Source organism: Cheilinus undulatus, linkage group 4 (assembly GCF_018320785.1).
Source record: "Cheilinus undulatus linkage group 4, ASM1832078v1, whole genome shotgun sequence".
NCBI lineage: Eukaryota > Metazoa > Chordata > Actinopteri > Labriformes > Labridae > Cheilinus > Cheilinus undulatus.
The window spans coordinates 44,166,543-44,194,523 of record NC_054868.1 but is presented as its reverse complement, the minus strand read 5'-3'; the positions used below and the strand labels follow the sequence as shown (position 1 = coordinate 44,194,523).

Below are 27,981 nucleotides of genomic sequence, written 5' to 3'. Positions count from 1 at the left end.
ACCCAGAAAGCTCGCCCCTTTATCCCCTCTTATGGGCAACCTTGACAGTAGTAATGTACTCTTATCATAAATGTAAATGTGTAGGGAACTGTATGTGCACGAGGGATCTTTGAGGCTGCAGAAAATTTCAACGTGTGAAATTTTGTTTCTTTTTTTCTTTATGCAGAGGCACCAGCAGGTAATAGAGGAATCTCAGCGTCTTACAGACCTGCTAACCAGGTAACTCCCCACCCTCTGTCTCTTACATGCACCCTAGTACATGAAAAGTTTGATCATGACAAGTTTTTAATTTTATATCCTGCTTTGTGTCTTCTTACAGCAGTGTGAATGATGTGATTGTTGAGCCTGAGAGCAGAGAAGATGAAGAGAACGAAGATCCTGAGGACACAGAGGGTCGAAAATCCAGACTCTGGGTGGACAGATTCTCCCCTCGACACTACACTGAGCTGCTCAGTGATGATGTGAGATGTATTTAAATTTCTCTGTGCAGCTTTACACTAGATATTCCATGTGTACATTCATACTCAGAGCAGACCATCTTTGTGTTTGTAAACAGTGATCATGTGAATGTGGCATTTATACCAAACTGGTCTACATCAGTCTCCTGTGCTGAAGCCTGCTGTGTATGTCTGTGTTTTTCAGTTCACTAACCGCTGTCTGCTCAAGTGGCTGAAACTCTGGGACACTGTTGTGTTCGGGAGAGAGAGGAAGTCCCGTCCTGTTCGTTCTGACAGACAGGCTCCCAATCAGAACTCATTCAAACCCAATCAAACCAATCAGAATCCAAATCGCTTCAAGAGCAAGATAGAAATGACAGAGGAGCTGCTGGAGGCCGAGCTGGACCAGTACAAACGACCCAAATTCAAGGTAAACATAAAGGACCATCTGTTTGATCAGCCCTAAATGATATATGACATGTGACTGGCTTTTCTCTGTATGTAGGTGGCGATGTTGTCCGGTCCTCCTGGCTTGGGGAAAACTACCTTGGCCCATATTATAGCAAAGCATGCTGGGTACAATGTTGTGGAGATCAATGCCAGGTTAGACTAACCAAAGTCAAACAAATTCGGCATCATCTGTAAATCAAAAAATTAATTTTACTAGTCAACTTGTTGATGTTTCTGCAGTGATGATCGAAGTGCAGAGGTGTTTCAGAAACGCATCGACACTGCAACACAGATGAAGTCAGTTTTGGGAGCCAACGAGAAGCCAAACTGCCTCATTATTGACGAGATCGATGGAGCACCAGCGGTAGGTTTTAAACAAACAACACATATATGCCCAGGACTTCCATTTTTATTTTAAAGCCTGTCACATTTTTCTCCAATTTCTTAACATTTTTTTTGTTGTATCCTATTGAGTTCTTTTATAAATTGGGCTGCATTTTTTATTCTTGATTGAATTTTTTCAAATAAGTTATCCCAGTTGCCTGGTTTGCCCTTAATTGTTGTTGTAACTGCTCTCCCCTTTATCCCCCTTATGGAAGGGGGATAAAGGGGAGAGCTTTCTGGGGCCCAGCTAAACAGGGAGTCCATGGAGGTCAGGAAACTCACGATCCATTGTAAAGTCAACCTGAATAATAACTACTCCCATTAAAGTGACAAAACATGAATTTCATTAATTTATGCTGTAGTACAAAATAGCCTTTTTCAAAATATAAACTCCTTTTATTAAAATAGAACTACCTTTTTTATCAGTAATGGTATCAGTGTAGATAGATGCACTGAGCTATTAGTAAAGTAATGTCAGACATTTTTGCTAGGCCACAATGTGTACTAATGTCAGGATGCCAGAAAATAAAATAGAAGAAACTACGACAACTTTTTAAAAACATAGTGAATAATTGAATAGCTGTGAAAAGAGACAAAAATGAGTGGACAGTGGCAAGAATAGGTAAATATACTAAAAGAATAGAATTAATGGATTATAAGAAGTACAAAGTGGTCAAAAAATGGATGAAAAGCTGCAAAAATGGTCAACAAAAGGCTTTAATGGGAAAATTGGGTGAAAAGGGGCAAAAAAAATAAGAAGTGGCTTAAAAATTGACAAAAATGGCTATAAATGGGTGGAAAGGGGCAAAAAATGTTGTGGAAATGTTCAAAAAGTGATTAGAAAAGTGAAAGAAATAGGCTAAGAGTGGCTTGAAGTGGGTGATAAGCCGCAAAATACTCCATAAGCGGCAAAAAACGCCAAAAGAAAGCAAAAAGTTGCAAAAAAGATGTGAAACTTGACCAACAAAAGGGGGGAGAAAATGGTTATTTAAAGTGAAAGAAATGGGCAAAGAGTGGCTAGAAATAGGCAATTAGCAGCAAAAATAGTCAAAAAGTGGCAAAAACAGGTGAAAAATGATAAAAGTAGGTACAAAGTTGCAAATAAGAAGTTACGGAAATGGGTGTGAGTTGGCAAAAAATGGTTTAAAACTGTGACAGAAAGGGGTGAAAAGTTGCAAAAATTGGCAATAAACAGCAAAAAGTGGAGAAAATTGACAAAAAGTGGCAAAAACAGGTAAAAATGGCAAGCGGCAGCTAAAGTTGGAATAAATTTTCTACATAGATTTTGCAGAAATGGACAAAAACAGGCGAAAAACTGCAGGTATGGGCAAAAAGCGGTTTAAAAAAGAAGTGGCACAAATGGGTGAAAAAGGACATAAAATGGGGTAAAAGTGGCACAAAGATGTGGCAATAAAGAATGGAAAAAGTAGTGAAAGTGGTTAAAAGTACCACAAATGAATCATTTGAACATCAGAACACAATCACAGCTTGACATGCACTAAATGAGTTAAGTGTTAGCAAGGAAGCTAGCACCAATCCTATTGAGTCTACACACATGCATTGATATTAATAAATCAAAACTTGGGAGGGCGCATTCTCTGAGGTTTTCAGGAGTCCAGCAAATTCTGTGGGCGGTCCTGATGGTGAGCAAGGCTGTATCTCAGAAACTCCAAGAAACACAATCAAATATTTTTTATTCAGGATGTGGGTTCTGCATAATTATATGGCTGATATGACTGCATATCTACCTGCTGTAGCTGTTTGTCAGGAAGCTTCTGACCCATTTCAGCTCAACTTTTTCTATTTGTAGGTTGATCTAAGTTTAGCCTGAGAAGGTGTTTTAAATCTGGTGTTTGCTATGGATGGGTTTCAAAGATGGCTTTTAGTAACCAAAACTAAGACTTCATCCACTATTTTTTACTTTCTGTAATAAAAACAGAGTAATTTCATCAACTGGAGTCAATAGAAGCTTGGCTTTTAATTCAGTTTTGTGGTATTTGCAGTGTTACAAAGGTCGTTGTTTTACAGTGTGTTTGGTTTATTTTTCTTTGCTGTTTTCAGGCAGCGATCAATATTCTGTTAGCGACCCTGAACAGGAAAGACGGGGCTGGCGGGGAGGCAGCCACAGAACCATCGAAGAAGAAAAAGAAGAAAGAGTCCATCTTGCTTCGACCAATCATCTGCATCTGTAACGACCTGTAAGAGAGACTGGTGTTTGATAGACACATGAATGTGGACAGGAGACAGCAGAGTGGTCATTTGAATGACTAAATATATTTTAATTACTGCAGTATTTTATCTGACAACACTTTTTTTTGTTCAGTTATGTTCCAGCTCTCAGACCGCTCAGGCAACAGGCCTTCCTCCTCAGTTTTCCCCAGACTCAACCTTCTCGCCTTGCACAGAGACTGACAGAGGTCAGCCCACAAACATATAAAGAAATAATCACACAACCGTATCCAAACATACCAACAGTTCAGGTATTTATTGAGTCTTTGTTTGCAGATCTCAGTCCGACAGGGGATGAAGGTGGACACGGGGACTCTGATGTCTCTATGTGAGAAGACAGACAATGACATCAGGTCATGCATTAACACACTGCAGGTGAGGGAAAGTCCATCTCTTGCATGATTAGTTCAGTTGTATCTGTTGTGATAATGCATATGTATGTTGTTGTGTATGTAGTTCCTCCACGGGCGTGGTCTGAAGAAGGTGGACACCAGGACTATCCAGAGTGTTTCTGTGGGGCAGAAGGACCAAAATAAAGGCTTGTTCCATCTGTGGCAGGAGATCTTCCAGTTACAGCGATTCAAACGGTACTTTATTTGCTGCTTTAGTTTAATCAAACATGAAATCTGGATTATTAATTGTACCAGTAAGAATCCTCAGTCTGTTTCGGGGGACTTTTCCAGAGGGAAAGAAGGCTTGAACATGCTTCCTGTGTGACAATTTAAATGGCATTCTCACCATGCAGTTTCGGTGCAGCTCTTTTAGTGCCGTCGGCATGGAGAGTTTGCACTCCTGCTGCTGTAGTAAAGTAGCTGAGCCCTCAGCCTGTGCTGTGGCTTTGTCCACCTCCATGGTCTCTTTTTGTCTTTAAGTGGGGAATCCTTTCAATCAGAAACACTCCTTACAAGGTTTATTGACTTTACAGAATACCCCTGTTTTCTTTAAATCCAGTTGTAATACCTAATTAGAGAAAAACCTGTTTAGTGGCACCAGCACCCCCCTGGCTTGGGCTGCGTCACTGTGTGTATCCTAGCAAGTTCTGAACATCTGCTTACAGTACACAATGAATGGGGGCAAATCTTCAATAGCAACAGGTCACATGCAGTGTGTGGTGCTGGCGGCTGCCCTATTACAAGCACTACATTAGACCAGTGGTTCTCAACAGGTCTAGTGTCAGGATCCACTACCACCTTCTTATTGTCAAATCCTGACCCAAATTGCTTCAATTTTTTTTTTTATCATAACCAAATGTTTATAAAAAATTGAGCTGTTTAGGCTTTAGATAGAGCAAAAGATGTGATAAAGCAAAGAGACTGAGACATATATTGCAAAATAAAATCACATCATAGACTTTTTGCTACATATTTATTTTTGGGTACATATCCACAACCCACTGAAAATGGATTAATTTTGGGTCCCGACCCACCAGCTAAGAGCAAAGGGATTGGACCATAATGCATGGAAACAACATCAATTATGGGATAAGATAGCTGTTGTGATGTTTAGATTCTGCAGATGGCTTGCAGGGGGATATTTATTATTTTTCATTTTAACTAGATTAATCCCACTTATAAACTAACTGATCTGGAACTTCTGAGAAGTTTAAATAAAGTTTTATGAACCGGGGATCTCTGGACTTTAATGAGTCATTTTGTACATGCACCCCTGTAAATATTTTTTAATCTATAACAGTGTGAACACTGTATTTTACAGCAGGGGTTCTCAAACTTTTCAGCCTGGGACCCTGAAAATAAAGGTGCCAGAGAGCGGGGACCCAATTGTACCTGAAAGTGGCTGAACAGAGCCATGGACATTCAAGAATAGTCATGTGCCATCAAGGCTGCACATAGAGGGGGGAAGTCAGCAAAACCATGGGTCCATTGTAAAGTAAAGCCCTGATATCCATATTTAATGTATTTTATCTGAATAATCACCACTCTAATCAAAGCAACAATCTCAAGCCATCTTAAAAATGTAAGTCCTTTCTCTTAAAAACAAAATTAGATTGAGTTAAAAATTGGCAAGAATTGGGGAAAAAAGGGATGAAATTTGATTTTATAATAATGGGTAAACTAAGACATCAATAGGCGAAATGTTGCAAGAATTGGTCTTGAAGTGACATAAACAAGCAAATAAAGTCATGGAAAGGGTTTAAAAACGACAAAAATGGCTCAAAAGGGAAGAAATGGGGAGAAAAGCTGGTGAAATGGGATTAAGATGTAGCAGAAATAGGTTTAACATGCAAAATGTGAAAAAAATTTGTGGAAAAAAGGGATGAAAACGGGTTAAAATGTGGTAGAGTTGTTGTAGTGGCAAAAATGGGTAAACGGGCACAAATGGATTCATACTGTGCAAAATAGATGAAAAGTGGCAAATAATAGCAGTGAAATTGGGCAATAATGCTACTGATCCAACACACATGGATTGATATCATCAATAAATCACAAATGTAGAAGGCCCATTCTCTGGGTTTGTCAGGAGGCCAGACAATTCTGTGTGCAGATACACGTTTTATGGATTTTTAGAAACAGTACTTTGATTTCAAAGCATAAATCTCACCAAATGGCCATGTTTTTTTTACATTTGACTAGTTTTATGCATATTTTTTTGTAAAAATTGGTAAAATATACACTTTGAAATCATTTAAAAATTCGTCTTTTTTTCAGTTTCTCACGACCCGCACATTGAGAACCACTGTACAGAATAAGTCCTTTGGAGCTGAAATCTGATGCTTTATTGTGATTTGAAATAAAGAAGAATTGTTTGACAGTCCTAATGATTTTATTTTATTTTACTAAGGTGTGTTTTTATTATGTTTTTTAATGATGAGTAAATACTCAATGCCTGATGGATGCACTATGAGCAGGATTTGGTCCCTAGGTCTTCTTCTCTTCACCCATCTTGATGTCAAAACTCAATAAAAGAGTTAATCACTCATAAAGTGAAGCTCTAAACTGACAGTAAAAAAGGATGTCCTTTTAATTCCTCTATCCTTACAGGAAGCGTATCGGCGAAGGGTTTGAGGAGGCACCTGGTTCAGGAGGTGGAGCTCAGAGGTTTCAGAACATTTTACACCTGGCTTCATCAAGCGGAGAGTATGAAAAAGTTTCTCAGGTGATAAAAACACCCTCATTATTTTGATTTGAAACATTCTGTAACAGCAAGCCTAGCTGCTATAAATTAAAGGTTTAATCTGTGTGGCATGAAGCTGAACATGTGCGTCTCCTCCTCAGGGTCTGTATGATAATTATCTGTCCATGCGTGTGAGGGATCCAAACATGGAGAGCGTGTGTGAAGCTCTGGATTGGCTGATGTTCACAGACAGGCTCAACCACGTGATTCTGCACGGACAGAACTTCTCTCTGATGAGATACCTGCCCTTCATGTCCGTCACCTTCCACTTTCTGTTTGCTCACACAAACGTGCCACGTATCAGCTATCCTCACAGCCAGCAGGAGGTACCAATCTACCATATGCACCATTTTTACTTGCATGAACATTTCCACATAAAAAACTAAACATTCTGTATATTAAAGACTATATAATAAAGGAGATGGATATACAGAAAGGATAGGCCTAATAAATACGTGAGATTATTCCTTAAAAACAGTGTCACAGAGTCATAATTGTGTTCTCTTCAGGCTTCCTCTCGCCTCGTCGGCAGCAAGAATGCTCTAACCACGATGTTGGCTGACATCCCAGCATGCTTCAGAACGAGGATCAGTCAGATGAGCCTGACCCTCGATATCCTCTCTCTCCTCCTCGACATTATCTGCCCCAAACTACGACCTGTAAGTAAAAGCATGTACCTGGGTATTGGTCAAACCTGGTTTTAAAAAAGTGGCCCAAACCCATGAATGATGCATTGTGTGATTTTTGAAATTATGCCAATGTGACTTTAAGGTGCATAGATTGCATAAGTCAGTTAAACTTTTTAATATTTCATTTCTAGTTTTCAAATTTACTATGGCAAGAAGTTTGAAGGATATATGAAACAATTTATCTAGTTTAAAACACATGCTTCCTCATGTCCAACACAGCCTTACATCTCACAAAAATAAAAAAATCCACTATCTCAAAATATTAGAATATTGTTAAAAGGAAAAATTTGTAAATGTGTCCTGAGGCTTTATTCCCTCACTCTGGTTCAGTACACACAACCACAATCATGGGGAAGACTGCTGACTTGACTCTTGTCCAGAGGACAATCACTGACACCCTGCACAAGGAGAGTAAGCCAAGAAGGTCACTGCTGAAAGGGCAGTCTGTTCACAGAGGCTGTCTCAAAGCATAAATCATGGAAAGTGTACTGGAAGGGAAAAGAGTGACGCAAGCAACAGGGTTGATCTCAGCCTTCAGAGGATTGTCAAACAAAGCAGATTCAAGAACTTGGGGGAGCTTCACAAGGAGTGGACTGAAGCTGGAGACAGTGGATCAAAAGCCACCACACAGACAGGTCCAGGAAATGGGCTGCAAGTGTTATGTCCCTAGGGTCGAGCCACTCCTCAAACACAGATGATGTCATCACTTGGGCTCAGGAGGAAAATAACTGAATCCGTGTCCAGAAGAAGATCGGAGAGACACAGAATTCAAGATGCTTGGAGTCCAGTGTTTTCAGTTCCCACAGTCAGTGACCGTTGGGTCTTGGTGTTGGTCCGCTGGTCTTTGTTAAGTCCAGAGTCAACACTGTCAGCCGTGAACCAGATTTTAGAGCACTTCATTCTTCCATATGCTGAGAAGCTTCATGGAGATACCAATATCCTTTTCCAGCTGGACTTAGCACCTGATCACAGTGAAGCCTAAACATCCAGAAACTGGTTTTGTGACCCTGGTATTACTTTGCTTGTTTGGCCAGCCAACTGTCTGACCTGAATCCCACAGAGGAATCTCTGAGGAAATGTCAAGAGGAAGATGAGAGACACCAGACTCAACAATATAGATGAGCTGCTATCAGTGCAACCTGGGCTTCATAACACCCCAGCAGTGCCATGGACTGATCGGCTCCATGTCACTTTGATGCTGTAATTCGTGCAAAAGCAGCTTCAACCAGTTACTGAGTACATAAATGAAAACTATTTTCCAGAAGGTCAAAATTTCTGTATTAAAAATACTTTTTCCTAGGTTTTTTGTCTTGTTCTAATATTTTGAGCTAGCAGATTTTTTTTATTTTTGTGAGCTGTAAGCCTTAATCATCAACATTTAAACATAAAAGGTGTTCAGATATTTCACTTTCTATGAGATGAGTCTACTTTATATTGAAGTTTCACTTCTTGAATTAAATCACAGCAAAAAATGAACTTCATGATATTCAGATTTTTTAGATGCCTCTTAACAGTCTTTACAAAATTCTCAACAAAAGTTAAAATAAATTTGATGAACTTGAGGCACATTCTGGACTTAAATACAGGTGGATATCCCAGGTAGATTCCTATAGGAATGAGTGGGCCTCTGGTTGGCTCACCTATGTACAGGTGTGTTAATAGAACCAAGGCATTATCTTACATCCTGTGTGTGTCACTCAGGTGAATCCGCAGCTCTTCAGCAGCAGAGAGAAGGAGCAGATGAGAGAGCTCATCGACTCCATGCTGGCTTACAACCTCTCATACAGGCAGGACCGCACTCCTGAGGGACAGTACACATACATCCTGGAGCCGTGAGTACACACACAACTACACACTAACACACACACTAACTGTAACACCTGCAGCCAGCTCCACGCTGGTTTGAACACATGCAGAGCAGATGTGTTTCAGGGGTGTTGAAGGTCACTGCTCCTGTCCAAACTGTGTTCTCTGCATGGAGGCTTAGAGAGTAATCCCCTTAACACCTAGACTGTGTGTGTTTGAGTGTTTGATATTATCTCAGCCTGCCAGCTGATGGACAAACAGATGGAAAAATCACTGTTAGAGGAGGGAAATAAGGGGAGGAACAGCAGAAAAGTACTAACGCTTGTCTAAATGTAAGACATAAAAGGTTCCAAGCAAGACAAATTGGAGATTTTGGAGACCTTTGTTGACCCAGGAGCTTCATTTTTGTGGTTACTGCAGACACTGGAGAATTTGTGAAATGGGATAACAAGCCGTACATCTCAACCATGCCGTCCCAGGTCCATCAGCAGTCGGACTCACAGGGCGACTCCTTCCTTCAGGCTCGCTGTGACGAGGTGCTGGTCACCAACGACTGGGGTCTTCCTCTAGTCTTAGCTCTGCTGCTGCTTCTTCTGATCTACACCTTCCTGTACCTGCCCTCTCAGGCTCGCCACAACACCACGCTCTGACGACTCATGGGTGAAGATCTGGAACATGTGGATCTGAATGTTTTACATTAGTGGATATGCCTCTCTTCAGCTGGATTATTTGATTGGACTGCTCCTTTTTTGGACATCGCTGATTGGTCAGACTTTGGTGGAGTTATTTGGATTGCTGTTTTTTAGGGAGGGAGAGAAAGAACAGGAAAGATGAAGATGCTAGTTATTAGTTTATAATGGGAGACAGACATCTAAAGCAGTGTACAACACCACCAGAGCTTTTTATAGTGTGTATCACTCTGCTTCAGCCAGCGTACTGAATACTGTAAGTTAACATAGATTTATTAAAGTAGCTGGTACACCTGTGACCTGCTGCACCTTGTATGTAAGTTATGTCTTATGTTATTATGTCCACACTAAACCTTTCGTTTAAACTTGAGAAGTTGTAACTTCTGTTGTGTTTGGTTGCACCATGGAGACGAAAGGTTCTTCTAACCTAGTAGAGAATAACGCCCAATCATAGATGTGGTGGTAGCACTTGTCTCTTGTGCTGTATTGCCTCTGAACAGACCAATGGCTGACAGTAACAGAGATAAAAACATAATTAAAATATGTTTAATCACTGTCATTGGGTGAGGACTAAAAGCCTACACTCGAAACCTAAAGTCAGCGTCATATAATAAATCTTCAACATGGGGTATTTTAACTGTTCTTTATTGTGTAAAAACTGCAAATTTTAACTCTGCTAAGCTGACGGATTGACTAGATCCCCTGACTGTAATCTTCAGTTTCATTGTCTCCCGAGGGAAATTTGCTTCACAGTCAGGTGAAACCATGAAAAACTCAAGTGCACAAATTCAATTACAACTAGGATGGCCGTCTGAGGCGGCAGACCCACGCCTTAACAGCGCCACCGAGGAACTCACGCTCCCATTGATTACTATGGTGTTCAAAATTCGAAGTCCGAGAAAAACCGAACGGGTGTGCGGATCATCACCAAAATCTTATCGATTCTTCCCTGTCACTATCCCAATATTCCCTGAAACTTAGGTGAAGATCCGACTTTCCGTTCTCGAGTTGTCTTGTACACATACAAACAAAGAAACAAACAAAGATATGCAACCCTTTGCATAACTCCCTGCCGATTTCATCGGCGTGGGTAATAAATACCTGAATACAAGTATATGTTAAAGGACAGCTGAGAGTAAAACCATCCTCAAAGTCACTGCCAGACATCAGTAGTGAAAGTTAAATACTTCAGTCTGGATTATTTTAGTTATTCAGTTGTGTAATGGCCTGCTGGACTTGGACTTTTGTAATCTTAATCTCCTGATGTAGGGCAGGAGCTCATATTCAGCATGGAGTGGTTGCCTAGAGTACTGTGTGATGATTTTACTGGTACCCTCAAACCTCTTTTTAATCTCCTAGTGAAAGGTTACCAAACCAGGTGATAATGTCAAAGGTCGGGGCAGATTTGACCTTTGAGTTGTAAAACCGTGTCATTCATTTGTGGTTGAGCTTCTGAAAGAAGTGCAGCTGCTGCTGTGATTTTTTTCCTAAACTATATCAGTATTGAATGGCAGCTCGTTGTCAGTGACAAAGCCCAGGTATTACAGCACCTATAAAAAGAAAGGAAGGCTTGTATAGGTAGAGGTTAACACAGATGTGGCAAAATAGAAGAAAATCCTGGAGGACAGTCTTATTCAGTCTGCAAGAGAACTACAGCTTGAGAGAAGATTTATTTTCCAGCACGACAATGACCTGAAACATACAAGAAAGCTACACAGAAACGGTTTATAGACAACAAGGTGAATGTTCTGGAGTGGCCAGACCTCAATCCATTAAAGACTTTTGACTGGTCTTGAAAAGAGCTGTTCATACCTGATCCCCGTTCTACCTGATAGAGCTTGAGCAGTCTGCAAAGAAGATTGCAGCGTCCAGATGTGCCTGACTGAGAGCTATCCACACAGACTCAGTGCTGTGATTGCAGCCAAAGGTGCATCTACTAAATACTGACTAAAAGGGGTCAATATTTATGCAGTCACTTATTTTATGTTTCATATTTTTGTTTAATTGATATTACTTTATAGAAATCAGTTTTCACTTTGACATTAAAGAGGTTTTTTAAATGTATGTAAAAAAATAATACATTAACCCTTTTATTGACTTATAAAATCAATAAAAGGGTAAAACATTAAAAGAGTGGATACTTTTTATAGGGACTATGTCTGGTGGATCCATCTTGCAAAGCTTCAAATGAAAATGCTTGTTATGAGAAAGAGGGGATAGCTACAGGCGTTGTTCAGGTATACTGCAAGCCTGTAAACCAAGGTTATTATAGTAAATTAAAACAAACAAAATAACTAAAACCAAAATGTCAGATTCATTTTAGTTAACTGAAACATTAACAAAACCAAGACTGTGAGGCTACAAAACAAAAAATAAAATAAAACTAGAAAAGCACTTGGAGAGCGCAGACCTCTGCCATAAGCCCTATCTCCCAATAGTAAAGAATCCTTTAAAAAATCCAGACGGCGATCCGGATCACTCCCAAAATCTAATCAGTTTTTCCTTATGCCATTTCTGACATGTCCTGAAAATTTCATCAAAATCCGTCCTCAACTTTTTGAGTTATGTTACTAAGAGACAAACTAACTAACAAACCTCCTTGGCGGAGGTAATAATAAGGCACACAGTATTTTCAGTCTGTTTTCTTTGTTTTTAGCAGCATACTTCATTTGCACCCAAGCCTGGGGAGTGTAAAATGCTCTGATTTGATTGGCCAAGCCTTCACACAAAGGTACTTTTTGGACTTAAGTTGTTTTCAAATATTGAATTCAAGTAAATAAAATAAAAAGGGATGTGTAGCCTGTTCAAACATCGTTCAAAAATTGTGTGATGTTTACTGTTTCTGGCTCATTTGGGTTTCCCCCCCGAAAGGTGCCCCATATTACTAAAAAATCTAAAACTACAACTTTTTATTTTTGTAAAATAAAAATTAAACCAACAAATCAGAAGTAAAAGCAAATAAAAGATGAAATAAAAGTTGAAAACAAAAAATAACAACAAAACTAAAAGTAAAGAAACATAAAAAAAAAATGTTTTAACTTTGCTGTAAACAATGGCAGCCAGTAAAGAAATCAGTGAGGCAGTAGCTTAAGCTGCAGTTTCATCAGAGCTTTATTATTTATTTATTAAAAGAAGAGCAAAGAATTGGACTGAAAGCTTTTCTTGGTGAAGGAGATGTTTTGCTCTTCTTCTCTTTAATTCACTAACTGGCTCGACTGATGGTGAACAATGATGATGGATGTTGTTCGCCCCGCTGGACGACAAACAGCTACTCCATCTTCCTTGCCTTGATTGGCCTGCTATGAATGTGATAGACAAAGATCCTCTGATCACCCTCAGAGTTTTTCCTTTGAAAGGCTCTCCCCTTCCTAAACACCGCCAATGGGCTGTTGGATGTGTGAAACAATATTGCATTGCAGGTTGGGAAACTGTCTCTGCTCATTGAAAACAAAAGTGGGAATTCCAAGGAAGTCCTCAAACATTTTTAGGGATGTAATCAATCATGGGGAACACACTGCTGAAAACAGTCACTAAAATAATCTGCTCCTCATCCTCCAATTCATCCCACTTTTCAATACAAAACACCATGACAGCTGTATTTTATAGAGAACTTTACACCTACAAGGAGGCAGGTGAAAGATTTAAGCTGAAATCTAAACCAGGGCTCACCACGTACATTTGCACAAGGGCCAAATTTAGTCTTGACAGAGACTCTGGGGCCGGACTTTCAAATAAACTAAATTCAATTAGTATATGGTTTAATTAACATATTATTGTATAGTTACAATAATATCCCAGAGACAGGACCCTCCCCAGTTGTGATTTAGCACAAATATCAACTTAGATTTGACACTTTATAACCCCTTTTCATTACTTTATTTGGCTGTTTCTGCTTAGGTTTTTTGCCAATCGTAACCCATTTTTGACACTTTTCGCCCATTTTGCCACTCTTTAACCTCTACTAGCCACTTTCCTGCCACTTATCATCCATTTTGGCTACTCCCTAACCCCTTTTCACCACTTCATCTGGCCATTTTTGCAACATTTCCACCAGTCTTAACCCATTTTTTAAAAAGTTATTTACAAATATTTACTAATTAAGGTCTGACGAGTGATTTTCTGTAAAAACAGATTAAATGTTCAGTTATTCTAAAAATATTTCAATATGAATTGTTTTTGGGGTGGGTTTAACAGCTGCAGACATTGAAAGCCAAAAAAAGGCCATCACAACATGTTGTTTTCCTCCTTTTATATGAGTTTAACAATCTTCTGGGGGCTGGATAGGAAGCTTTGGGGGCCTGATGTGGCCCCCAGGCCACCAGCTGATAAACAGTGACCTAAACCCACATTGAAACTCTCTCAGCTGGTGCAAAAAAATCAAAAGTTAGCTGGACTTAATCTTGGACATAAGAAGGAACTTGTGTCCAAACTAAGCAGCCTTTTGTAGTGCCGCTCATAGATAAATCACCAAACAAAGTCATTTTTAACTCACTGCTTGATTAATTAAAACACAAATGACATAAAAATCTGTACATGTGGCTTCTTTTCGAAGAGCAGCCTCTGTTCGTGGTCCATCAGCCCCCCATCTCTGCCCTTTTATATCTTCTTTATGATATATTTAGGTCGCTCAGGCATTGAGTGAGTCTGCTGGAGTGTACTGTCTGATTTTGTGTGTGTTGGAGAAAGATGGAGATCAGCTATAAGAGGATTAAGGTTTTAGAGAGTGACAAATGTAGGCTTTAATTCTGCAAAACATAAACCACAGCATTAGAACTGGGACCTTTTTGTCTTATTTGCGATCTTATATTTACCTGTGTCAGCTTCTCGCTGTTAGGACTGTATTAAGTTTAATATCTAGTTCTTTCAGCTCTCTAATGGTTATACTCCTGTGTGTTTGCAGGCGTGTTGAGGAGGTGGTGAGGTTTCCGGGCCTTCCTCCACGGCGTCAGCTGACATATCAGGCCAAACAAACGATCAGCAGAGAGATGGAGCTGGAGAAGATGAGGAGAGCCGAGCAAATGATGCTGCAGAGAAACCCTGCAGGGGTGAGACCATAAACACACGTGTTAAAGAACAGATGGTGGGGTGTTATTTAACAGTAGACAGTCAGGTCACTGTAAGTGTTAATAATCTAATGTTTTTATAATCCGCTCTGTCTGTGTGGAGCAGAAGAAGGAGGGAGAGAAAAAGAACGCGGGTCCTAAACCAACCAGGAACCACGAGCAGAGGCTGGAGAACATCGTCAAACAGACTACAGTGGAGAGCCGGGTGAGAAACACACATGCACAGACACGCAACTAACTGAGAAATAAAAAGTGAGAGTTATTTATGTCTCAATAAAGGGATTTGCTGTAAAGTCAATAAAACATGAAAACAGTCATTTTTAACAAATCACTACAAGACTTAGGTGCAAATTTTTTATTGGCTAATTTAACCAGTGAACAGTTATTTTTAGACCACTGGGCTAAATGGGGAAGTAGAATTGAGTCTCCCACAGCTGTATGAGTTCATGCCTGCAGGTGGCGCCAGAGAGAACCACTCAACGTGAGAGGCTGTGTGAGCTGCTGCTCTAATAGATCAGTAATGAGTGACAGAGAGAGAGAGAGAGAGAGAGAGCCTCTGGAGGGCAGAATCGAGGATAATGAGAAGCCACTGGGTTAACGTCCCTGATGGTGAAACTGTGAAACGAGGCTAATAAGAGGCCGTGTTTCTGTTCAGTGTTATTGACCTCTTTATAAAGGACAGAAACTTTATGATCACTTTGATCCTGATCGTCTCTCTATCTTTGTTTGTTGGTGTTTCACAGCCCGAGGTGGACTTCTTCGGTCGAGCCGTGGCCCCCAAACCTCAGAAACCTCAGCCGTCAGCTGACTCAGGTATGGTGTGAATTCACAAGCATCATTTATCCAGACCTTCACGGGGCTGTTTAGTGGAAAAACGCCTCAGGGCACATCTGGTCTAAACCCACAGCTGGGGTGATTACTGATGTGTGTTACATAACGCGGCTAATTCAGATCTCCTGAGGCTCTCTGCAGGCTGGAGATCTGGTCTGTCAACAGCACAGACGCCTCCACAATGGAGGTAATATCGTGTCTATCAGAAACATTATAGTGGGAGCTCCCCTCCTTTATTTAAAGCTTAACCAACAGAATAAACAACACATGCATATTACTTACCTAGAAAGAAGTCAAATACAACCTTAATAGGGTCTAAAGTTACTGAAACTATCAAAACTTCATAAAACTATGCAGACTAGTGTCAGTGATTCACCCCCCAGTCACTTTGTGCCACTGGAGACAAACGTGACTGCTGTGTTCAGATGCATCACAGTTCCAGGCTAAAAATAGCACATTAGCATAAACAATAGAGCTCTTCAACAGCCAGCTGGGGTAAAAATATTCAATTGGTGTTTTTAGATAGGGAAACTCATCTTATTGTTGCACCGTTTGTACTAAAATATATGGAAATAAACATCCAGTCTGTGATTTTGTTTGTAAACTTGATTATTTACAGCATCATCTCTTAATATGGAGATGAAGGGAGATTTCTGGCAATTATTATTTAGGATAAAGGCTTTATACCAAAGGGAAGGTCGCTCATAGCTGCCTTCTTTTATCAGAAAAACGCTAAGTCATGTCAGAGTGAACTATATTTAGTTTTAATTTTATTTAAATCCCTGCTCTCTGTGAAAACTGTAAATCAGAGCTGTCAGTGTTAACATGTTAATCCTGATCCTCCCCCCGCTAAAAACATGCTCAGTAGGTTAAGTGGTGACTCTAAATTGGCCTTGGGTGTGAATGTGAGCATGCCTGGTTGTCTGTCTCTGGCGACCAGTCCAGGGTGTACCCTGCCTCCCACCCAATGACAGCTGGGAGGCTCCAGCCCCCCCCAGCCCCCCAAGATAAGCAGAATAAAAAAGTGGAGGCATCATATGCGCTTCCTTTTTCCCTTTCGGCACACCATAGTTAAGCCTTCCTCCACCTTCTGCAGTGATGGAAACAAACAGTGCAGTACTTTTAACATGCACATTTCACATAAACTCATTGACGGTACTGACATGTGCACTCTTTGTCAGACAGAACTGAATTATGGGGGCACACAGATAGCCCAGTGGTCTACGGCGCTACCCATGTACGTGTGCGGCCCAATTTGGAGAGACATGCGGCCTGTGGCCCTTTGCCACGTCTCTACCCACTCTCTCTCCCGTTTCCGACTCTATCCACTAGGGGTGGGACAAAAAAATCGATACACTGAAATATCGCGATACTTCCTGGCGCGATATTGTATCGATATTTTAAAATGCAGTATCGATATTTAATTAATTAGCTAATTATTCACTTTGTTGGTGCGGTAGTTTGTGGTTTAATTTCACCCCCTGACCGCTAGTTGGCGGCAGGCATTGCCAGCTGGCAGTTGACTCTTGCCTCTTCTCTCTTGAGACAACGAGATCACACGAGACTTCCGGTCTGCGTGAGCCGGTTGCTTGTACCTACCCTGCAGAGCGACTTCTGCCGCATTCATAGTGGATGTGTATTTTTCCTGATATAGTCTGTAGGCATCATTATCATTCATCTTTTTCACTGGTGTTTAAAAAGCTAACAAAAGATTGCAAAAATCGGCAATATTGTAGAATCGCAATTTAAATCGAATCGGCACCTAAAAAAAATCGTAAAAAATCGAATCGGGAGAAAAGTGAATCGTCCCAGCCCTACTATCCACTGTCCTCCTCTATGGAATAAAGGTGCCAAAAGCCCAAAAATAAGTCTTTAAAAAAAAAGAACTGAAATATGACCAAGTATGTGATTACATACGAGCCAAGTATACATGTGCAGCAAGTCTGACTTGTGTCAACAGACAAGTCATTCCTATAGCGGTTGGTTCAAATAAAAGTGAACCTGTTGAAAAAAGCAAACCATCCTGAAAAGCTCTTCATTACTGAGATTGATCAACTGTAATTGTAGTTTTTATGCAAAGCTGGGGCTGATATCAGGTCAAAGCCGAAGCAGTGAATTAAACTGGTACAGCTTTAAATCCTATGTCCCCATACAAGTACTTTGTTATTAATTTGTGGCTTTTATGTCTTAAATATGCAGCAAAAGTGAAAATAAATCTGTATGTAGGTTTGTTGTCTGATAGGATTGAATGAGCTGAAGCCACGCCCACACAAATGTGTGGGCTGGTGATGTCACCAGCCCACATATTTGCCCTGCCAAAATTAATCCCAGCCAGGAAAGAGGTGGAAAGATTTCTCACAGTCTAAATAAAAAATTCAGTCGCATGTAGATATCAGTGTTTTCACATGTTTACAGCAACCATATTCCAACATATCTAGTTTGTTCATACACATATTTTGGATTTCACTTTACAGGGTCTTTATAAACTTCACTTTATCTGCTACCATTTTAACACAGTTTAGGACACTGGTTATTGAGATTATGCTGTCATGAAATCAAAAGATGCTTTAGTTAAGAATTAGTCTATGGGGTTTTCATGTCCATGCAACCAGGTAATTCATTTTGATAAGATCTTTGATAAGATTTCAAAGGTTGGTTGTGTTTTGTATTGTATGTGCCATAGTTTACATTAAAGGTGGGAAATATGTAAAATAATATATCTTTGCATCATTTTTAAAAACCTGAAAACTTTTGCTAATGTGATATTTCTGTTTTTTATTTTTCATAATTTATCAAAAAAATCTAAAATTATGTTTTCACTTTGTTCTGATGGGGTTCTGAGTATAGATTAATTGGAATATATTTCTTTTTATCTGTAGCATCAGGCTGCAATAAATCAAAAGTGAAAAAAAATGATGGGGGTCTGATAACTTTCTGAACGCACTGTTTGCACAAGTCACTGTTTTGTCTTGTTTCATCAGAGTTGAACTTATAGTCACCCTTATCTGTGTTTGTATGAATAGCCTAAATGCAAATTATCTGCCTGCAGCTGTGCTGTGAAGAAGTATGCAAAGTCTAATGTAAAACATTGACTTAGAGTTTCAACAAACAAACGAGTGTAGCTTTGTTAAGGCTGAGAAGATTAATTTTCCTTACGAGTAGTGCTCCAAATAATTCTTGATTTTCATATAGACAATTCACTTTACAGTTTTGTGTGGAAGTCAGAAAACATTTTTCTCTCATAAAAAGTCTTGTTCAGATTTCCTAGTCTGATATGAGCATTTGCAGATTTTTAATAGGAAGTATTTATTTCATTTTAGATAATGCTAAATGGATTTTTTATCAGACTTATCAGCTACAGTTTTCAGCATTTAAGCTGCTGGTTCTAGATTGTGATTTTGAGAACTCGCTTGGTTGTTTTTAACTGCTCCTTCTCTGACTTGTCAGTATCAACAAGAGAAAAAAGTAATTTTGTTGTTACCTTGCATTTTTTATTGGCACATAAACTCACCTAGCACTTTAATAGGACACGTGTTCAATACCTTGTTAATGCAAATAGGGTCAGTTTTTGCACACATAAATGCAAATTTCTGCCTTTTGCATGCAAAAAGGGCACAAATAGTCTTATCTCTTGCATTCTGAAAGGACATATTTCAGAGTCCCAGGTCAAAGAAAGAAATGAAGCCTGAAGACATGACTTTTGATGTTGAGTAGGTGTGGTTCAAGATGTTTTCATGATCTGACTTTTCACGATAAAAAAATAAAATAATAGAATAAAAAAAAAATAGAAAATGATAGAAAAAACTGTAACACAGTGTTAACTGATAAATTAACTCCTCTTTAATCACTTTTCTTGCTATTAAAAGTTAAAGGGATATTTTTCAAGTAGATTTGTATGAGGTACCTAGCAGTAGTAGTAGTAGCCTCCTGCAATTTCAGTGAGCATTGCTCCTTTAAGTAGGTCTCGCTGGTTGTACTGGCCAAGAAGCTAGGCTATACAGTGTTAACAGATGGGTACAGGTTCTCTGTGGAATTTAGGGAGTTTTTGGTAAAAAAACAACTAGCTAGTTCTTCTTAAAGGAGCACTGGAGGCTAATCCCACTTGTGCTGCTAGGTACCTCATCAACTCAACTTCAAAAATAATGAAATATCCCTTTAAATTGGCTTAGGGACTCTTTTTATTCCTACCACCTTGCATAACAATACCCATAATGCACTTGTCCTCTCTCTGCAGGTGAGAAGTGTGCGGTTCAGTCCATAGGAACAGCGGTGGGCAACAGTGACGTTTGGTTTCGCTTCAATGAGGGAATGTCCAACGCTGTCAGACGAAATGTTTACATCAGAGAGCTGCTGTAACACAAAACACACTTAAATACACACTTTCACCCCTTTTCACATCTGAATGAATCCAACAAATTCCACTGTTAAATTCAAAACAGTCTTTATTTTGATTGACAGTGTAAAGAGCCAATAAAAACGTGTTGTTGAACATTTCTCAGTGGTCCTTCAAAACAAACTTCTAGAAAGCTACTCAGTGCTGAACGCTCACTCACTCACTCACTCATACAGTAGTCTTCACATAAATTAAAAGCATTCAGGAGTCTCCCAATAAATAAACATGATAAAAGCAACAATGTGTGTGAAGGAGAGTTAGTGCAGCGTGAGTGTGTGTGGGAGTGCACGATTCTTAATTTTGAATGCATCCGTGATTGTGTGTGTGACCATTAGAGGATCACACACTTGCCCTTCTCCACCCAGGGGTTGGCTCTCATCAGCTCCGGGTTCAGAAATGGATCCTCACACACACAACCCTCGATCCACTTCACCAGCCTGTAAAGAAAACCACACAGTCACCGTCAGCGTGAACCTGACACAGCAGAGAGCTTTGATGTGGACGGTTTAAACTCACTCAGTAACGGTGATGGAGGATTTCTCTCTGTTGATGGCCAGCTGATACTGAAGGCTCTCCACCTCTCTCCTCATCTGTGGGACGTCTAACTCCTCCATGATGCTACTGCCGTTCACACGCAAGAGAAAAACAGACAACAGAGGCTCTTTTAACCCATTTGATCAAAAGATTTCACACAGTGTAACGCACTTACATAGTCATAAAGCAGTGGTTCTCAGTTGGTCTTTGTTAAGGACCCACCACTACCTCCTTAATGGTCTCAACAGACCGAAGAACTTTCTTCCACTTGACCATGGAGTCTTCCACATGCCCTTTGGTCAACGCTAGTTAAGATTTAATGAGTTTTCTTCAACAGTGGCTTTCTCTTTGCCACTCTCCCATAAATCTTTGACTGGTAAAGAACCCTGGTAACCCTGCCAGTATCGGCCAAAACTTTAAATATCAGCAGAAATGTTCCTAACTGCCAATACGATCATTTTTTCAGCTAGCAACTGTCCATACTGATGTCATCCTTATATTTAAATAAGTGCTGCTATAGATTTTTAAAATTGTTATTGTCAGGTGTTTTATTTTTACTATTTAATTCTATGTACAGCACATTAAAGGAGTCCTTATCGATACTACTATCGATACTTTCTACAGTTTGGTGGAAAGAAAATAAGGGCAAATATTTAAACTACAAGTGGTCCAAGCTGAGTAGTGCTTGAGTTAAAAAGTCTGTCGCATCTATTGTATATCCCTCAAATTTAAACACATATTAGCACTGTATCTATTGAAGTTTCTCATCAAAAACTAAATTATCCCATTTTAAGTGACATTTTGAACACAACATATAGAATACAGTCGTCTAATTTACTGAGGTTACTTGAACGCATTATATTCTCTGTCTTTAGCTTGTAAAGTTCGCTAAGTAACTTTAATTTTGCTAATTCCATCCTGAATTCCTACACTGGATTAATATCGTTAACGCACAGGACTTGCTCAAAGTTTGGGAGCACTTTTCAGCATTTAGCTGAGCAGCTGAAGAAGAAAACTGTCCTGAAGCAGCTGAAGAGAGCAGTATGACCATGGCTTGATCCCGTGTTGTTGTTAGCATCTTTGCTAACATTAGCAAAGATGTGCTTTGACTAAAGGTGGTACTTTAAATCGCGTTTTTTTTTTTGTTTTTTTTTTTAACATGTTACGAATTCAAGATTAATCACAAGCATTAACGCGTTCACGTTAACAGCCCTAACTTAAATGTTAAACATTTCTCTCCTATACTGTTTGGTGGATCTTCAGGGGCTGGAGCATGACCTGCCTAGATCCAAATTCAGCTCAGTTTGTTTGGTAACATAAGATAGATATGATGGCTAAAGTCTTTCAGTCTGGATAAAGATCTGATTAAAATGATCCACTTTAATTCAGAATGGGGTTTTTACTGCAGAGTTGTTTGACTCAAAAAAGTAATTTATTTGGATGTTTTTGGTGCATCAAAATCAGATAGCACTGCTTTACTTAACTTTAAAATTCCACTACTTAAGACATTCTCTGGTCGTGCAGAAAGATTTAAAGACTCAGAAATGACTTCCCTACATTCTGTGTACAGTATTATTTAAAAAAAAACAATAAACCCATCACAAGACTGCAGTTTTTCAAAAGTAGACGCCAGTCAGTAATGAATTTTCAGTTTATTTGGGGCTTAATTCCTTTGGCGGATTAATATGCATTTAATGCCCTGAGTATTAACAGCGGCAGTGTGCCGGCTGTGGGATAGACTACAATGCCTGTGGTCATTGTGAGAAATGGTCAAATCATTCACTGTAACAGTGAGGCTCGTTGTCAGCTTTATAATTTTGGTTAATAATGGACCTCTGCAACGTAAAATAAACTATAACAGGCTGATCTAACAGCTGTTTGTCCATTCATTCAACTGTTAATCTGGTTTCATTTGATAAAGTTTCATGTTAAAGGTTATAATCTCTTCTTTGGGTATTTAGGTCAAGCTTCATCTTAATGCTTGTTTTAGTATTTACTTGACCAAATGCATATTTGAAGCAATTATAATATATAGAGAGTGATAGAAAGAAAGATGTACTTTATTGATAACAAACAGGGAAACTGTGGTATTTCAGAGTATCAGTATCATGAAAACTAGGTAGATTCCCAGTCTCAGTGAAAGTTGATGCCCCTGCTCCCCTTCCTCCCCATGTTTCCTCTCTTCTGCTGTCATATCTAATACAGGCGAAATGCCCCCAAAATAATCTTGAAAAGCAGTGTTAAAACAATGCAGTCAAACTCTACTCTGACTCTACAAACATGAAGGAATGTCTGTGCAGAATACCATAAAAGCACCAATATGGTAGATATAAACTAAATTATACACAAGAGCTAGTGTGCAAAAATATCTGGCCTGTCAAACTATTACATTTTAAATGTGATAAACTACTGACTTTGAAGTGTCAGTGGTGAGTAGTTGTATATGAGAAATTAAGATTATTTTGCATTTCAGAAAATACATTTTTAATGTGAAGCTATTCCTATTTGTGTGTCGATCTGTGAATTAAATAAAACGCAAGCTCTTTTAAGATCTTGACATTTAGATTTATTATTCAAATGCATGCTTCAAACTATGACTGAGAGGTATTCTGTCAAATCCAACATTTAAACAGGTATACATTTTGAAAAATGTAGGAATGCATGTACAAAATGACTCACTGACTTCTGATGATCCCAAGTAAATATGACCACATAAGAGTTACGCAGAAACAGTTAAGGTTGACAATAAAGCAGAGATTTTCTCAAAAATATGTTCAATGTCATGCTTTTACTTTGTACTATCTTTTTTTTTTTTTTTTAAAGATTTCTTTTTGGCCTTTATTAGATAGGACAGTGGATAGAGTCGGAAACAGGGAAGAGAGCGGGGAGAGACATGCAGGAAATAGTGCCACGGGCTGGACTCGAGCCCTGATCACCTGCGTACATGGTGCGTGCCTTAACCACTTGACTACTGGCGCACCCTACTTTGTACTATCTTAAACTAAGGCTATTTTACTTCCTGTTCAGATAAAAACTTGCTTTTATTTTGGAAAAAAAATCTGGTAGGTGGAACAGAAAAAAGAACTTACTATTGATAAGTGAATGAAAATGGCTGACGTGAGAGTTTAAAAAGTCTGTGGGTCATTTGGTGTCGGCTTTCGGAGAAAGAATAAACTTATTTTATCGACATTTTTTGGACCATCAGAGTCAGACTCTGATGAATGAAAGATTTGAGAGGGGCAGGACCTATCAAAGAATTCTCAGAAGGTGATTGGACAAACTTTCTGTCAGTCACATTTACAACGGGCCAATCAGAGCAACAAGATAAAATGAGGTTGTAGACATGACAACTCCACTACTAACCAGAGCTTTACAGGCTAACGCTACTGTACTGTTTGAAAGGAGTGGGGTTGTCGTGGCTAAAGCCAAGCCCATCTTCTCTTCTAAGAGAAGCTTTCAGTGTGGCTCTTTGCTCTTGTTTTAATAAAGAAATGTGGTCCAGGTCTGATGAAACCGCTGCTTTTCTACAGCTACATCAGAGCTAATTGCTACAGTGGTAGCAGTCAATGCATGTCTTAACTGGTGAGAGTCCATCGCAGTAATGGTGACTACTCAACTTCCAGTGCTTCTCTGGATTCATCTATACACTAGCTTACAGTAAATTTAACCCCACCTGTAATGATCGTAATCTCAACAAGCAGGTTGGCAGAGGTAACCACCTCTTCCGTTATGAAAAGCTTTCAGTGCTGTTCTTTGCCCTTAATTTCATAGAGAAATGTGGTCCAGTTCTGATAAAACTGCTTCTGTACCATAGCCACACCTGAGATGTAACCACTGCACCAGCTTAACCCCAGCCGTAGCTACACCCTCGCTCTCCTCCAATGGCAGACACTTTAGATTGGAGCTTTGCAAGGTAAATTTGCCTGATGATAGTCTGGTAAATTCATCTTCTTTGCAAGGTTCGGAAAATGTCACACTACACTAAAATAGAGAATAATTTTCAGCGTGATAGCCCACCGTTTAGTCTTTGTGTCAAAATGCTTTGTTAACCAGTTTCTCTTCAGGAGCTACCCTGGCAGCCACAATGCTGCTATGTTTAAAAATAAATCAGTTATTTCTGCACTTTTCCCACCCTCAGCCGACAAAGCAGTCTTCTTTTCTCTCTTATTTTTCTCCACCCCTCCCTTTAGACATTTAATGCCCATACATATCCTATTTGTTTCACCCAGTGATGGAATATAACATCAGATTTCAGTACTGCATTCTGACTTTTTGACCTTTTTACTCTCAAGGGGAAGATGGGAGAAAATATTTTTACAAAAACAAGTTAGAGCTAAAGTGTTTTGGCTTCATTAATTGCGCATTCTATTAAAAAATAGTACCAAAATACATATATTTGTAGCATTTTTTCTCACATACTTTTCCCTGTCTTTTTTAAAAGGTGAAATGATGATTCATTCTGGGTGGTCCAAACGGCCCATAGTTGGGCGATCCTTCTTGCATTTACCTCCGGATCAACTAGTAGAAATATTCAGTTGCAGTAGTTGGTTTTCAGCCTGTAGAGGGCAGTCACTATGCATACTTCTAATGCAAAATCTAGGATTTTTATCCTCCCGAGACCCTGCGTATATAAAGACAATAATTTTTGGCTTTCCTACAACACAGAAATTCTGCTATCAGAATTATTGAGATAATTGTCTAGAATTTCCATAGAAATTTAAGTAATTTGCTTTTGTTTTGTTTTATAACGTATTTGTTGGGGATATCATAGTGTTTTTACCTTTTGTTCTGGTAAAAGCCTTCTAGGTGTCAGGTGACAGGTGTCGCAAATTAGCATTTGCTATAAACACTATGATACATGCATGGGATGGTTGTTCTCAGTTGTCTCTATATATTGTATTTGTCCCTGATATATATATATATATATATACATATATATATATATGTATATATATATATATATATACATATATATATATGTATATGTAATTTTCAGTAATTTTCATGTCAGTTTTTGGAGGATATGTTTGTAGATTAAGAGCTTGATTTGACATTTTAGGTACTTTTATGGGAAATGGGCAAATGTATTTGTAAGTATTTGGGGAATTTAATAAGAAGATAACACTTCAGGGAAATTTTTTGGTTTGTTTGTAATTTTTCCATAATTTTTGAGGCATTTTGGGGAAATTTACCTGTCATTTTTGGGGGGATTTGATTGGATATTGTGGACGGAATTTGATTTTACATTTCGAGGAACATTTTTATTAAAATCTTTTGTCTTTCAGAAGGTTTCACCAAAACATCTGGGAATGTTAAAAGAAATTTTAGGCCTATCAAGGTTAATCTCCATCCATCCATCCATATTCTATATCGCTTGTGCCGTTGGGGGTCGTAGGGGGAGGGTTGCCAGTCAATCACAGGGCTGACATATAAGACAGTCAACCCACGCATGCATGGAGAGAACATGCAAACGCTGCACACAAAGACCAGGAAGTGAACCAGGGACCTTCTTGCTGTGAGGCAACAGTGCTATTTCCTGTGCCACCGTGCAGCCCAAAGTTAATCTCAATAATTGCAATTATCGACGATCTACAATTAGTGCATTATTTTTTTAATCGCAATTAATTGCATATTTTATGCCTTCCAACACAGCAATATAAGTAAGTTATTTCCTTTTCAATCCATAACAAGTTTCTTTTTTCATGGTTTAGTCTTCAATATACCTATAAAAGCACGCCTGTATTCAACCTCTAAGTCAATTACCCCTAATTTAAGACAGAAAGATCCAAAGATGACACATAAAGAGTAAAATGCGATTTTAAAAAAGGGTGTGATTAATCATGATTAACGACAGACAACCTGAGATTAATCACGATCAAGATATAATCTTATAACAGCCCTAGAATTTTTTTGGATTTAATGGGATTTTTTAAAAGACGTTTAAGAATTTTCAAAGATTTTTTTAAAAATGTTTTGGAAATTTAGGGATTTTTTTAAAATATATTTTTGTGTTCTGGAAAGCTTCAATAATTTAAAGGGGAATTTTCCAAGACCTCAAAACCTTTTGGTGTCCAAAAAAATTATGTGCAGAATGATAATCTACAATAAAGAAATAATTCTGTTTTTATTGTGCAGATAGGCCTACTGTCATCATTTACAGACATCATTCTATGGTGAAATCTTCTTGTTCAAAAGACAGGGTTTAGTTTTTATACTCGGCAGATCCTACTTGTCCCAATTAAATGGGAGAAACTAAAAAATGCATTGCAAATAAAAGCACAGGTCTTAGGAGAATATGTATTTTGTCCTGAAGATCTGGATCCTGACTGACCAACAATACAATTAAATACACATGTTGGATTTTTATAAAGAGAGGTCTGAGAGTCTATTGTTAAGCATTTCACAACTTTCCCAGTCCATTGCAGCCTCTGTGCAAAACTTTCAGATTTGAAATTGATGTAAAACACTCAAAAATGATCACATATATAAGCTTTATTGTTTCCTTTAAGTTGCATTGGCAATTCTACTGTTTTGTAAATCACAGAAAGTTCTAATTTCCATTTGAATGTCCCAGCTTTTTAGGAAATAAGGTTGTAGCTGAGTAAAGCTGGCTGCTTGTACTTTAACTCCTATTTATTGTAAAGTGTGCCCCACCCTGCCACAGACCACATAACAGCAGGAAGAGAGAGAGAAGAGAGGAGTTCATGGCCGGCCATAGGATCAGAGTCCTAGTCTACTGGAAGCCATCTCCCCCCTCTTCCTCACCCTCCTCCCTCCTCCTCATCTTTTTAATGGATATGTAAGTGTGCTGGCCTGGTCCTATTTCCTCCAGCAGCATCTCTCCATCCTGCTGGAGCCAGCTGTTCCATTAAAAGGCCTCTTTTCCCTCCTCCACCTCCTCCTCCTCATCATCATTTAATTATAACATGCTCTAATGTGCTACACTGACACATCATCATCACTCGGCTATCGGGGATATTTAAGGGCGCCTTAGTACATATTTACGGTAAAATAATGAGGTTTTTGACTCGTTTATGTGTCTACAGAAGGAAAAGCGACTACAAGATGCTAGCTGTGTTCCTTTAACATCAAAACATCCGCGGAAATGAGGCTGTGTCGTGATTTTACGGCCGTGAGAACGCGTTAACCCACCCACAAACCACCGCTCTTACCGTAAGATCTGCCGGACAGGACCGGGGGAAGATTACCGGCTGACGGAGGGTGTAGTCGGCGTCAAAAAGCAGCTGATAGTCGGTGGAGTTTCCCCGGCAGAGGAGTCCGGCTTCAGTGCAGGCAGGAGGAAGAGGAAGACGACGAAGAAGAAGAGGAGGAGGAGGAGGAGGG

General features: G+C 39.2%; 2 protein-coding genes across 3 annotated transcripts in view; one reads left to right on the top strand and one right to left on the bottom strand.

Annotated features, from left to right (window-relative positions):
• chtf18 (CTF18, chromosome transmission fidelity factor 18 homolog (S. cerevisiae)) overlaps positions 1–20,199 on the top strand; it is a 25,164-nt gene extending 4,965 nt beyond the window's left edge. Inside the window, exons 6-22 of the mRNA XM_041784168.1 lie at positions 167–219; positions 320–461; positions 643–867; positions 943–1,040; positions 1,128–1,251; positions 3,333–3,469; positions 3,595–3,688; positions 3,777–3,875; positions 3,957–4,087; positions 6,500–6,614; positions 6,734–6,958; positions 7,142–7,291; positions 9,023–9,153; positions 14,717–14,861; positions 14,986–15,084; positions 15,623–15,692; positions 19,945–20,199. Coding sequence (XP_041640102.1) covers positions 167–219; positions 320–461; positions 643–867; positions 943–1,040; positions 1,128–1,251; positions 3,333–3,469; positions 3,595–3,688; positions 3,777–3,875; positions 3,957–4,087; positions 6,500–6,614; positions 6,734–6,958; positions 7,142–7,291; positions 9,023–9,153; positions 14,717–14,861; positions 14,986–15,084; positions 15,623–15,692; positions 19,945–20,066 — 2,160 coding nt within the window. The 3' untranslated portion in view covers positions 20,067–20,199. The remainder of the gene's footprint in view (positions 1–166; positions 220–319; positions 462–642; positions 868–942; positions 1,041–1,127; positions 1,252–3,332; positions 3,470–3,594; positions 3,689–3,776; positions 3,876–3,956; positions 4,088–6,499; positions 6,615–6,733; positions 6,959–7,141; positions 7,292–9,022; positions 9,154–14,716; positions 14,862–14,985; positions 15,085–15,622; positions 15,693–19,944) is intronic.
• Positions 20,135–27,981, bottom strand: LOC121507830 (guanine nucleotide-binding protein G(I)/G(S)/G(O) subunit gamma-13-like). Of its 2 annotated transcripts, none has more exons than XM_041784170.1 (3): positions 27,810–27,981; positions 20,620–20,721; positions 20,135–20,540 (listed from the first exon to the last, which is right to left on the bottom strand). In XM_041784170.1, exons 2-3 carry the CDS (start codon positions 20,715–20,717, stop codon positions 20,435–20,437), a joined length of 204 nt encoding a protein of 67 aa, XP_041640104.1. In that variant the 5' UTR covers positions 20,718–20,721; positions 27,810–27,981; the 3' UTR covers positions 20,135–20,434. The 2 variants fall into 2 exon arrangements, with proteins under 2 accessions (XP_041640104.1, XP_041640103.1); XM_041784169.1 differs by having other exon boundaries at positions 20,620–20,724; positions 27,810–27,975.

Coding starts and splice junctions, on each gene's coding strand:
- LOC121507830 (XM_041784170.1), bottom strand. CDS start 20,717: ATGGAGGAGTTAGACGTCCCACAGATGAGGAGAGAGGTGGAGAGCCTT. Junction 20,541..20,619: donor TCCTCCATCACCGTTACTGA/GTGAGTTTAAAC, acceptor TTTTCTTTACAG/GCTGGTGAAGTGGATCGAGG.